General features: G+C 37.9%; 1 protein-coding gene across 6 annotated transcripts in view; it reads right to left on the reverse strand.

Moving 5' to 3' along the window:
* Window positions 1-263: 263 nt before the first annotated feature.
* The window catches only part of adgrb1a (adhesion G protein-coupled receptor B1a), a 79,473-nt gene continuing 66,881 nt past the window's right edge, over window positions 264-12,855 (reverse strand). For 5 of the 6 annotated variants that reach the window (XM_037273585.1, XM_037273582.1, XM_037273583.1 and 2 more), the window contains 7 exons: window positions 10,830-11,001; window positions 10,011-10,106; window positions 8,763-8,802; window positions 7,851-8,512; window positions 5,572-5,607; window positions 5,207-5,365; window positions 264-1,808 (listed from right to left, as the gene is read on the reverse strand). In XM_037273585.1, coding sequence (XP_037129480.1) covers window positions 1,614-1,808; window positions 5,207-5,365; window positions 5,572-5,607; window positions 7,851-8,512; window positions 8,763-8,802; window positions 10,011-10,106; window positions 10,830-11,001 — 1,360 coding nt within the window. In that variant the 3' untranslated portion in view covers window positions 264-1,613. The remainder of the gene's footprint in view (window positions 1,809-5,206; window positions 5,366-5,571; window positions 5,608-7,850; window positions 8,513-8,762; window positions 8,803-10,010; window positions 10,107-10,829; window positions 11,002-12,855) is intronic. The other variant, XM_037273586.1, reaches the window with a different exon arrangement.

Raw genomic sequence — 12,855 nt, forward strand, 5'->3', positions numbered from 1 at the left:
TTTTGCCCTCTGAACTGATGAAAAGTCACAAAAATGACAATGGCTTGGTAAAAAGCTATACAGGACAAATGATGAGGCAAGCTAAGGAGAACCTGTGAAATGGTAAACAAGCTCCTTGTGTTTGCCTTTCTAATGGTAATACAAACCTTTTTCATCACCATATACATAGTACATGTATAAACATACTCATCACATTTGAAGAAAAAAAATAACACCATTATTTCTTTAACATTGCTAAGTACTAAAATCATGATGACTGCTTGTGTCTATATATAGCTTTTTTTAATTAGAAATAAGACACATTCACTTTGTGCTCTGAAAACTGTACATTAACAAACAGATGGCCCCAGATAAAATAAAAAAAGGCAAGTCAGGAGGTGTGGGAGGGCTCTGTGAGAAAGGCTGGCGATCGAGCAGATTAGAGGACAGGGGACAACAGCAAGGAGATCCAAGAGTAAATGGTTGTGGTATAAAAACGCACAGGTTACATTGTGATACAGAACACGCATATAGTCCAGTATCTTGAAAAGACAGGAACGGGAAAATAAGGAGATATATCACAATAGATCTTTTCAATAATGACTCTTCCCAAGCAGAGTATGGAATATATTTAAATGCTGAAATCCACTCTGTAGAACTCGGTCAGTAATTACAATGCTGTACATCATGACTCCAAATGAGCCTTGTGCTTTCATGTTCCTTTTGTGTATCACAACATATGATATATATTTATATATTGAGTCACATATCCATCTTGGAATTTTCAACATACATACTCCTTTCTGATACCAATGTTAAACATTTAATGTTAGCTATCGTAAGCCTGCCTGCTTGTCTTTGACAACAAATGCCACATCATGGTTGGATAAAATGACAGACAAGATGTGAGGTACCCCCGATCTTCAAGGGTGGTAGCATTGAGGTCGAGGCCCCAGAAGACAACAAAGTTTGCAAGAATCTCAGAGAAGGCCTTTCTCCATTTGCGTACTTGATTTTGGTTTCATCCACATTCCCCTTCACTTGTCTCTCACCACTGCCAACAGTGTCAGGGTGGAAAATAATGTCAGAGCCAAAAGGATAAAAGGTGAGTTGTGCAGGGGAAGGGATTGCCTTGAGAAGGGTAGGAGTGGGTGCTTGGCAGCCTGTCCTCAAACTATTTCAATTTATCACCAAAAATGTATCTTGATCCAGTGCTGATTTGGAGAAAGAGCGGGTGCAACAGTGATGTAGTAACACTGAATGGAAAGAAGACATGACTAATTTGTACATTACAACCATCACATACATACTAGACAACAGGTCATCGCCTGTGTGTATGATACACAATGGAGTCACTAAATCTCCAACCAAACTGTCTTCCACGTGAGCCAGAATGGGACTCCTGGCCATATTCGGAGAGGCAGTTCATGTCTGATGACAAGGTCCAAACATTAAATAAAACAACATACAAAGACTTCATGATACCAGTTCTTTTATGTCAATGTCCTGCATTTATTGTCTTTTTTACTCTCCTTTCTCCTCACATTTGCAGTGAAGCCCCTCCAGTATATGTGACATGTTCCTTATTTGTCCAAGAGTGAAGTGAAAGGTAAGTTGAAGAAACGGTTTATTTTTCACACCTCCGTCTGCAGGTCCATGATATCCTGGCCTACCAAAGGAATAGTTGCACTTGTCTTCTCCCACTCCACCGTCTGCAACTCCAAAGGGGAGATCACTGCTTTTGCCGGGTCTTTTTTTCCCCAGGATGAAGGCGAGTGGGTGATTTGAACACCCTCCCATGCCCTCTTACTTGGGGTGTGCTGCTTATCCTAATGACAGAATGAAAACACATTTGCTAATTATTATTATTGTTTCTTATTTTGATGACATGAGCCATCTTGACCTCTACAGATATTGTGGATAAGTCAAACTGATCCATGATTGCCAGTACGCAATTAATAAGCGACTTCATTTAAAAGAAACTGTGAAATGACGATTAGGCCTTTCATTTTTATTTGAGAGAACTACACACACACACACACACACACACGAGTGCCAATGATTTTAGAAACGGCACAATGCACTGAAAACACACACAATACACCTAAATCTAGATTTTACTCGCTTCGATCCTATGCGACTTTCTATCTAACGCGGTTTGGTCATGGACCTTGATATTTTTTTGTCATAAATACATTTTCAAATAGTATTTTGAATGGATGATATAAGGACCGTACGAAGCTGAATGACTAGCGCGTAAACCTGAACAATTTAAAGGCATTAGATAAAAAGAATTACATGAATAAAAGAGCTACGGCGAGGGTCCTTGTACTACACATGAATGAACTGAATGATTCAATGAATGAATGAATTGAAGATAGCTATGGCAAAGGACACTAACACAAAAGTAAAGAAATTGGTACAAAATACACAGGATGTATAGGTATGGGAAAAGTCATAGCAAGCAGCTTTTAAAGGAAAACTGAATCCTGGTTAACAGTGGTGGTTAATCACTGTAGCAGATAGAACTCCTGAAACCAATTAGTCCATTCTCCCCTGCACCGATTGGTTGATTCAATTGGGTACAGGGCCCAGCAGGTGGAGATCTCCAGCATACATACAGATTAATTCCCACAACACAAAAATCAACAGCCACAAAACACCGTGGGCTGCAACGGTAGAAATTTTGAAAAAACATTTTCCATGAATTTGAAACAATCAAATTGAACAACATTATTTATGAGCTTGAGTGCCCAGGATTCCTACTTGTATATTCTTGGCCACAAGAGAAAGAACTTTGCAAGAACCAAGACATGTGCAAGCAAAATTCCTTCTGACCCTCCACCTCTTCCATCTCTTTCCCTAGGCTAGTCACTATCCAATTATGCACACTAAAACCAGCAGACACTCCAACAGCTTCTTCCCTCGTATTATTAACTTCCTAAATAGTTGATTCAAAATTTAATAGTGGCACTTTTGCAAGTGTTTGCTAATTTTGAACATCCCTTTGTGACAGAATTACATTTTTGATTATTGAAGCTTCAACTCAATATATATTTGTATTATTGTTGTTGATCAATACTCCACACCATCAGACACTTTTAAGTGAAGAATCGACGTATCATAATTACTGCACAACTAGTTACTTTAAATGGTGCAATGATTGTCTGTACTATATGTACAACTGACATTGTATTGTAATTATTATCCTTTTTTTTCTTCTACCACTTGGTCAACATAACTCAGATTCTGATATCAGATCAAGAATTAAGGTTCTCTCATCCCACAGTCATTTTTTTTTCATGTTAAACTGAAACATTTTCAGTCTATGGACAAAAAAAATTGTCCTCTGTGTTTCAATACATTTGGTACATTTGGTGTGTTCCTTCTTAGCATTTCAACAGAGTACATCTAGAAACACCATGCCAGCTTTTTCTACAGAATGATAGCTACACAAATCAACCAACCAGAGAGCTACACATGCTGTGTTTGTTTAAGGTACTACGTTTATTGAATGTTCCTTCTAGTCACCGTTAACCAGTTCAATTTCAGTGGCAACAGTGATTGAACTCTATCTTTTCAGTCTGAAAAAGCCCTTTCCAAGGGTTTGGAGACTTCAGGAAACAATTATCCCCAAATGGAGAAAATTGGCTACCAGGGTGAACATCCACAGAACGACACCAACCAAAATAGCTTTTAACGTGCAACAATGACTTATCCAGGAGGTCACAAAAGAAATCAAAGTGACATTCCAAGAACTGCAGGCCTCACTGGCCTCAATTAAGATCAGTCATTATGACTTAACCAGAAGAAAGAAAGTGGACGGGAGTATTTCAAGGGTAAAAACATTGCTGAAAAAAAAAGAAAATGCTTCTCACCATTACAGCTGGCATAAGAATAATAGTTTTTGATGAAATGAACATCTTCAAAAACCAAACAGAGCTGTATCAGACTGCTACTTTGCTGCTTCACGACCCTGACAACTTGGGAATGATGACTAAGGAGAGGCTCACAGGGGCTCAAGAATCTTTCATTGCCTGTTTCTCCCTTAGGAACGACCTTCATTTAAACGTTTTCTAAGCCCCCTCTCTTTCCATCTTTAAAACTTTTTTTGTCATTCGACTCAGCCTGACACTTGGAATTGTTTATGTTTTATTGTGTTTACTGTTTTCAATGTTATTAATTTATTGGTTTTAACTGTCTGTCTTTTCACGTCTGAGTTTCACTTTATGTGCAGCACTTAGTATGCAGCTGCGGTTTCGGTGATGCCACGTGCATCCTGGTTTGAAAAATGTTAATAGCTGTCAATGAAACACGGTGTAAACAGAAACTTTAAATTGGCCAGTACTTACGTATTGCCTGATCTGTCTATACTGTGATCCCACTAAAGTAAACAAAGAAAACAGGTGTTGTTTACCCTTAATAATCGAATTCTAAAGTGCAGGGAAGTTGACAGGATATTTTTTAAACCATGGTTGAAATTCCAATGATTTCTACTTGTATAAATAGAAACTTGATCACCCCACCCCAGGGATAATAACTCAAATAATTATAATCAAAATGCAGTCAATGTTTTGTTACAGCATGGGAACAGACAAGTTAAAATGCTAATGATAAACACAGTGTTGTGGGGGGGGGGGGGGGGGGGGGGGAAACACGGATAGACAGAACAAAAGCACAATAAGGTATGCTGTATTGTGTTGTGTAACCTAAACACTTCCTTTATAGAGGATGCAGTAGAAAAGTTTATTTTGGCAATCAGAGCTCTTCTGCATCTTACATTGACTGAATTACATCCAGTTTGAAATAATAAATTCTCTATCAAGCTTGGATTGTCTCATCTCGTCAACAATAATCTATAGCAGGACCACCAAAAGAACACTACATGGGCAAAGCTACACTCAACCATCAGGCCTGGAAGGAAGGAAAACAGCGTTAACATCCCTTTTCTCGGGAGGTTTTCTCACACGAACCTAGGTATCGTCACCATCTAATATATCCATAAAGGTTTAATTCCAAAGGAGTTTTGATTGAGGTCAGAGCTTTGTGTGGGCCTGTTAAGCTCCTCAATGCCAAACTAATTGATTAAGTTAAGATGAAAGCTAATTGGACCTAAAAGAGACAATGCCACCCAATTGTTTAATTTTGGCTTGTATTAGTTGAAACGATAACATTATTAGGTCGGTGGGGGGTGGGGAGCAGAACAGAATAAATTTAAACTGTTTACACTTATGTTGGTCTTGTCGCTGCTGGCAGAGGACACACTCCATCTTTTAGTAGCTTTGGCATCAACAGGTGGAGACTCTACAGCCATGTCTGCACTGTGAATCTTCCTGTTCAGGTCCTGAAACATGTCCTGGTGGCGTTTCCGGGTGTGCATTATCTTCTACACAGGAAGATTGTACATCACGCACAAGGGAAATAGCACAGACGGCCATCAATACCACGTTACCCTCAATGTATTAATCTCTGATCTCTCGAATAATGTTTCAAACCAAACAGTGAACAATCAATGAATGCAAACATCTACATAATATTATACTAAAGAGACAAATCTAAGCTCTGTGTATGAATGAAAGAGACTAAAATTACCTCAAAGTCAAGCTCTGCATAGCGTGATTTTCGCCTCTGGGGGGGGGAGGGAGATGATACAGACAGATTAATGACTTATAGTAAAGATATCATGTGCCACGTGAGAAGACAAATGCTTGAGTATCCTGAATACATTTCATTCTGGTGGAAAGTCAATAAGGGATTTCGGCGACTCACAGGAGAGCAGAGAATCACGAAGGGAGAAAACCAGGTTTGTCGCTGGTCATTCCAGCTCCGTTGGCAAAAGCTTACATTTAACAGATTGTGACCGAATGACCTTTAAGTCAGCTGTCACTGAATAGTGAGGGAAAACCTGACCTTCAGGCTGCCCAGTTGCTCTGGCAGCTGCTGCCTCACACGCCATTATGGGAGTGTGTTTTGCCCTGAAGTGAAAAGACACCAGCCGACAGATGTTGAGGCCACTGTGTGCGGCTCACTGTGTTGCAACATCTTGCGACTGCAGTCAACACTAAAAACTGGGACAAAACTATCCTTTTCACCATCCAGGGTTTTCCTATGGCCAATCTGGCTTATATTTCGGGATGCTGTTTTGTGTGCCCATGAAATAAGATGCTTTTGTGTAATCTAAAGGATCAGTCGAGCAGTGTGACCTGAGGACGTGTGAAATGTATTGAGGTGACATATGGATAAAAAACACCAACAAATCAAAGTGGATATTATGTGATGAGACGAAAGGATGTTCAACATACCAAAATTAATTAAAACTTTGACCCATATACATTACAAAAATCCTACTGATTTGGCTACAATTCTAGGTGTTGCTACTAAAAACAATATGTTTAATAGTAACACGGCTCATAAACAGAGGTAAATTTACATGAACAGAAATATTACCGTTTTATCTGATTAAGGCAATAAACTGCCAGCATCTCATGATGCCACAAAACTCTGCAGAGTTCCTTTTTGTTTTCTTTATTTTCCCTCTTGTTCTTGTCACTTGACTCAATCTGTCTTCACCAATAATATGCCACTAGAGAAAGCCTCATTATGTTGTTACAACATACCAGCAGGATCTGTGATCTCCCAGAATGCGGCGGCCATATGTTACATTCACACAATAGCAGACAACAAAATAGATGCTGTTACTTCTGAGGTATATCAATATTCAGTGGTGTATGCCTGTACGTTATTGATTAAACTATATAAAAATGACCTATATATATTTAAACAATTATTACATAACATCAGCGCTAATGTCAATACGCCCATCTATGTGGCTTGACAATATACTGTATGCTACCATTATGGTAGCAGGCTATTATTATATGATTTATTATAATAATGATTAAATATACAATGTTTGTTTTAGTTTTACAGTAAACTTCAACTGCGATTTGCAGTGTATGGTGGATCTGACAAGTGTCTTCCTTAGCTTTCAGGTGGTGTACCTTAATATTTGCTGTACTTTTGTTGTGTTAGATCGATGATGGAGGCGGCATAAAGTATTTTACAGTCTACTGAAGTGTGCTCATCCAGCTCAAATTCTTTCTACCTACAAATACACGTTTTAATGAAGTGACAAACATCCCGCAAGAGGTGTTCTGGGTTACATGAGCATGGAGCTCTGCAATGGATGAGTTTCTCTTTTCAAGCATATGAATACACAGCTGTCGTATTATTGTGTGTGAAGACTGGGTAAAAGTGAATTTATCTGATGCTTATTTGAGTCATCCTCAGTTTCATACAAGTTTTACTGTATTCTTCGGAAAGGAGTTGTAAAACAACATATTTGGAATGGTATTTATTTAGCCAATGGATAGTTGTGTTTTATTTTATTTTTATTATTTCTTCAATAGATTTTGTAAACAAATGGAAGCAGGGTGGAAATGGACAATTTCATGTCAGTTTGAGGAAACAATGTTCTGATGCACTATGTTATCAATAGATATAAAATCAGTAATAAAGTGGTATCAAATTTTGGCAATATCGCACACCTCTAAGTACTGGTATACTGTGGAACCTTACCAGTATCTTCTGATGAGTTTAACCATCAATTTCCAAATTGCTCAGATTATTGCTGTTGTTCATTACACATCTAGTTTATTTCATTGTTTTTTTTCATCAAAGTTTATATGAGAAAAGCCATCAATACTTTTTTTTTTGGCTTTTTTGTTGAATTGTAGGTAGAATTTTGTTAGTAGCAGCACAATAAATATCTGATCCACACAGAATTATGTCTCTAATGGTAAATTGTATATTTAAATTTAAAATATAACAGTGTACTGCTTGGATAAGAACACGGAAGTCAGCGTACTCACCTCCAGGGAGCTTGTGGATAGAGTGGAAACAGTTTCACTCTTGGTCATCACAGCAGAGTTTCCAGATTCTGCTCCATTGCAGGTGCTGCTGTCCACTTGAGAGTCTCTTGGTAGGTTTTGACGGTTATGTGCAGGTGATTCTCTCTCTGAGCATGACACACTGACCTGGTCAGCAGGCAGGCTCTTCAGTCCAAATCCTAGCACTGGCTCACCGGCAACAGGGTTAGCCAGGTGGACAAGCCTTGTCTGAGGTAGCTGTTCAGCACTTATGTTATACTTGGTCGGTTGCTCTTCTTTGCCCTTGGCGGGCCTTAGGGTGCCTATGTTGTTGGTTGGTAAATGGACAAGCCCCGGGGCTTTGCCAGTGCCCTCACAACTGCTTCCTTCTCCATTCCTTTGTGGAAGCTCACCTTCTAGTTGTTTAAAGAGATCACCATCGCAGATGTAAATTGATTTGGCACCTGGCAACTCAGTGCTGATTCCTTTAGTGGTACATTTCTCTCTGCGTAGAGTCAGTGTGTGGCTATTATAGTCAGCCATGTTCTGGAGGTGGACTTTGGCCATACTGGCTGGCATGGTATTGAAGTTAGAGCCTCTTTGGAGGGTTACAGCCCCAGCAGAGGCTTTTTCCTCTCCCTGGAGGGAGGAGTGCTTCATAGTGCCTAGATGAGCAGAAACGAAACATGAGAACAAAACTCTCTAAAAAAAAATGTAACCGAGATTTTCCAGACAATATTTTTTAACACAAAATGTTCTGTTATAAAAGACAGAGTTTTAGTTGTGACAATATTTTAACAACACAAGAGGTTGTTTGGCCCCAAAATGTGGTTATAATAACTGTGACCACACCTCTCATCTGTTAAGTTCCAAAAGGGCAAAAATGAATCAAAGTACAAGACTAAACATATTTACCTGATCTGCAAGCCATATCAACATCCTTCTCAAAGTCAGTCTGGTGACAAAATGTAAAAGGAAATATATTTTATTCCAAATATCAACAATAGATAAGACAGATAAGATGCCATAGATGGAGTTGATATGAAAAGTCCACAGATTCTTGTTCGACTGTCAGGTTTTTGTGAAATAATCTTATGCAGTATTAATGTGATCATACCCTCTAACACCCAATTGAAAGTTTGCACACCCATTTATAACTGTGAATAAGGATGTGTTCTAAATTTGTCAATCACAAATTCATGTTTAATGGGAGTTGTCACATTAGTATTTGCTACCGTTTGCAGTGTTTCTGATTAACCTCCAACAAAGTAGAGGTCTTCAAGTAGGTTTTTCATGATTTTGTTTCCTTGCTAATAGAAGATGCCTGGAGATTATGTGAAAACACCGACTGGTATTTGGGACTATACATGTGATCCTGCAACATGACTAAAACCACAAGTTCCAGTTGGAGAAAGACAGCCCTGTGTGCTTCCCCATAGGTGTGGTGGTCTTTTTGTCATAAGCAGTATAATTTTTGTGGCAAACATGTTCGGGGGATTCCAAGTCTGTGTTTTTCCCCCTCTGTAAGATAAGGTTTGCATCTTGCATGCTGGTATACAGTACTTGATATATTAGCAATTATTTTGTACCCTTCTCCTGACTGATATACCTTGAAAGAATCAGATCATTTGGATGATGTGGAAGCTCTCTGTGGACCTTGACTTGTGCTAAGAGATGTTACAACGTAAATGTCAGAAAAAGTCTACTAAAATATTTAAACATTAATCAAGGTTAAACAGAGACATTTTAAATGGTGGCAAGGTGTACAGACTAAAACTGTAATATGAACAGAAGTGTGTAGACTTTTTGTATCTACTATAGATCAAATGATTGACACAGTAGACAAGCTGGCCAACTGGCAGGCAGGCAGAGGTAGGCAGGCAAGCAAATGATCAGACTGTGAAGTGACAATAGATGAGAAGACGTCAATAATAATACATTCAGCATTGTCATTTTTTTTCTTTTGTAACATTTTGAGAAAAAGCGTCTACAATTATCCCTATTTTTTAACGATAAATAAATATCTTTACGTTGATTAGAACCATGAAGATTATGTTTAAAGTTACCGAAATTCAAATAAAAATGATTACAAATTTGTCCAAACTGTATACAATGTTAGTCTTGACAGGGAGAACATGGCAGATATAAAATTCATATGCATACCACAAGCTGAGCATGTCCATTCTGGAAAGAGCCACCAGAATCCCCATTACCATCTTCCTGGCGATCTACCACACGGCATTTTACTGCTTCCTGAACCTGTTTAACACAATACAGCTCCTGGCTTTACATCTGGTGTGTTAAAGAGACATTTCCTAAACAATGGATGAGCCCAACTTAATAAATGACTGCAACATTTTCAGTTCAAAGGACTATCAAGATTATTTTGTGTTAATATTTTATGTTGATCTAAGTAGGCTGGCACCTATTCCCTTTTTGTATCTTATCTTGTGTTGAGCTTTACATGAAATTCCTATTTGTGGATCATAATCAGTATAGCAGTTTAAAAAATACAATTTTCATAAAATATAGAGAATAAATGTATCTCAAAATCACCTCTCTGTGGCGGAAATCACTCTCAATAATATAAAGCATCCGCACCAAGGTACTAGAAGCAGTTTTATAATGTTGAATCATTCATATCCCAATGACAAAGAATCAGAAGTAAACAGGCTTAAATTTCATCCTTCTTGATATTTCCAAATGGGTTGTATGGATGCCGAGGGAGAACCAAAAAATTTGTAGCGCCTGACAAAGCCACCCCATGGCTCCTAAATGCTAATGAGACATTTGGGAGCAAGAGTGCGGTGAAGGAATGAGTGCAAAACCTTTAGATATCATCCCCTTAGGAATAACAACATAGTAGGTGAACACAATGAACCTGAACAATTAAAGAGCAAAATCGTCACTATTGTCTTAAAGGTAGGTGGAAATAAAATGGTGGAAATGTATAGTGTTGTTGCCATGATGATGTCAACATACCTCTCTTCGCAGGATGCAATGGACCATGACGATGACAAAGCCTTCCATAGAATCAAAGACAGCAAAAAGAATCTGGAATAGTGCAGAGCGCCGATCAGTGATGGCAAGTACGGCTGACATCCACGTGAGAGCCAGAAGGGGCAAAACCACACAGGAGCTCCACAGTGAGGCCCTGCAGAATGGGAATAGGATAGCAGTCAAAGACAGCAGCGATAACTTTTCATCAACATAGCCCAGGAAGAAAATAATTATGCTATAAATTAAAATCTACTGTTTTCCAGTGTTGTTAATGTTCAAAACACATTTAATTTCTATGATCTTAAAAAAACAAAAAAAAAACACTTCTCAAAGCTCCCCTGTATAGTTCATTCATTAAAAAGAGCATTCTACTTTAACGGTGCATGAACACATCACAACACATTCTTTGCACTACAGCCACCTTAGGAAAACCATACATCCAACTCTCACATATATGTTTATATTTACATATATTCCATGCATGTATGTTCAAGATGGCTCAGAAAAATTGTAATATATATAGTTTTAAAGGGAAAAGAAGGACGAGCAAAGGTGAGGGGCACCGGGTATATCAGGCCAGGACAGAATGTAAATAATAACAGAAAAAAATGGCCAGAGAAGGACAAGCAGGACAGAGGCATAGGCTGAAGAAATACCAAAACTTGACTTCTTTTTACAAACGTCTCCCTTTCCTTTTAAGTTATTTTCAACCATTCAACATAACTTCGATATAAGAGGAAAATTACAAGAAAAATTGGTTCTTTATGCTTGCAACAGAAAATAATCAAGATTAAAAAAAGGACATCTTGGGTCATTTCATCAAAGTTCTCTGACTTTACCTTAAGTAGTACTGTTTTACTAGTTACGAAAAGGGTATTAATTGTTTTCTTCTGTGACTTCTTTGGAAATCTTGATGCTATGATGTGAATGAAGTCAACCCAGCCCAAAAGTGTCTTATTATAGTAATCACAATCCACTGATACAAAATCTTTAAAATAGGCCTGAATCATTAATTTGAGGGAAGCTGGACTGATTAATATTTTGGGTTTAGTCATCGACTTTATCCTTTGTATGGACTTTTTGCATGTTCTCTCACTGTTTGTGTGGATTTTTTCTGGCTAGTGTTTTTGAACTTTTAAAACCCTTTGGAAGCAATACATATTCTGTTGATATGTATGTATCAATTACAGTCATAGTCATGAACATAGAAGATAGATTAAAAAGTAAACTAGGATGCTAAACCTAATTATTCCAACAGCAATTTTTTTAATTTTCCTATTGGTGCTATTGGGTTAGTTTGCATTTAAAGACTTTGTTGTGCTATAACTCTAAAATATACTATTCACAACATTTATTTTGCTTTTGTAAAAAAAAACAAAAAAAAAAACAAGAGGTGACAATTTAAAAAGATCTGATGTGCCAATTATTTGCATATATTGCATATTAGGGATAGGTATGGCACACTGGGACTTATGTTTGACTGTCCAATACCGCAATCTCAGATCATGCAGTTACAACAATACCCATCAACGACCACACATGCACACACTCACAGCGGGACGCCCACACAATCTGTCCCTTACAGATTAGGAATGTGCTTTTCAGTCACCAGAAAGAAAACCACTCACATAAAAAAATTGTTTTAAATCCCAAACTTCACTCCTCTTAAACATGTAATTAAAATACTGTATAAATTTAGCCAATCATTTTGTTGTTTATAATTGTAATGAATATCACTAACTGAAACATTTAGGTTTGACATTCAATGATAAATATGAGACAAGTGCTCATCATTTCAGATCTTTCTTCTAGGTATTATATGTCTGACTAGACAACCTACAATATCACGCATTTTGTTTGAACTCGTACATCTTTTAGGTGAGCAATAGTCGTTAAACATGTGACTGGCAGGTTACCAAAGTCTGTGTAACATATCTATTCCATTCTTTTGGTTCACACAAACAAACAATGCATTTTGTTACCAATAACATCAAAGTTGCATGTCAGA

The sequence above is a fragment of the Syngnathus acus genome, chromosome 16 (genome assembly GCF_901709675.1).
Source record: "Syngnathus acus chromosome 16, fSynAcu1.2, whole genome shotgun sequence".
NCBI classification, from domain to species: domain Eukaryota; kingdom Metazoa; phylum Chordata; class Actinopteri; order Syngnathiformes; family Syngnathidae; genus Syngnathus; species Syngnathus acus.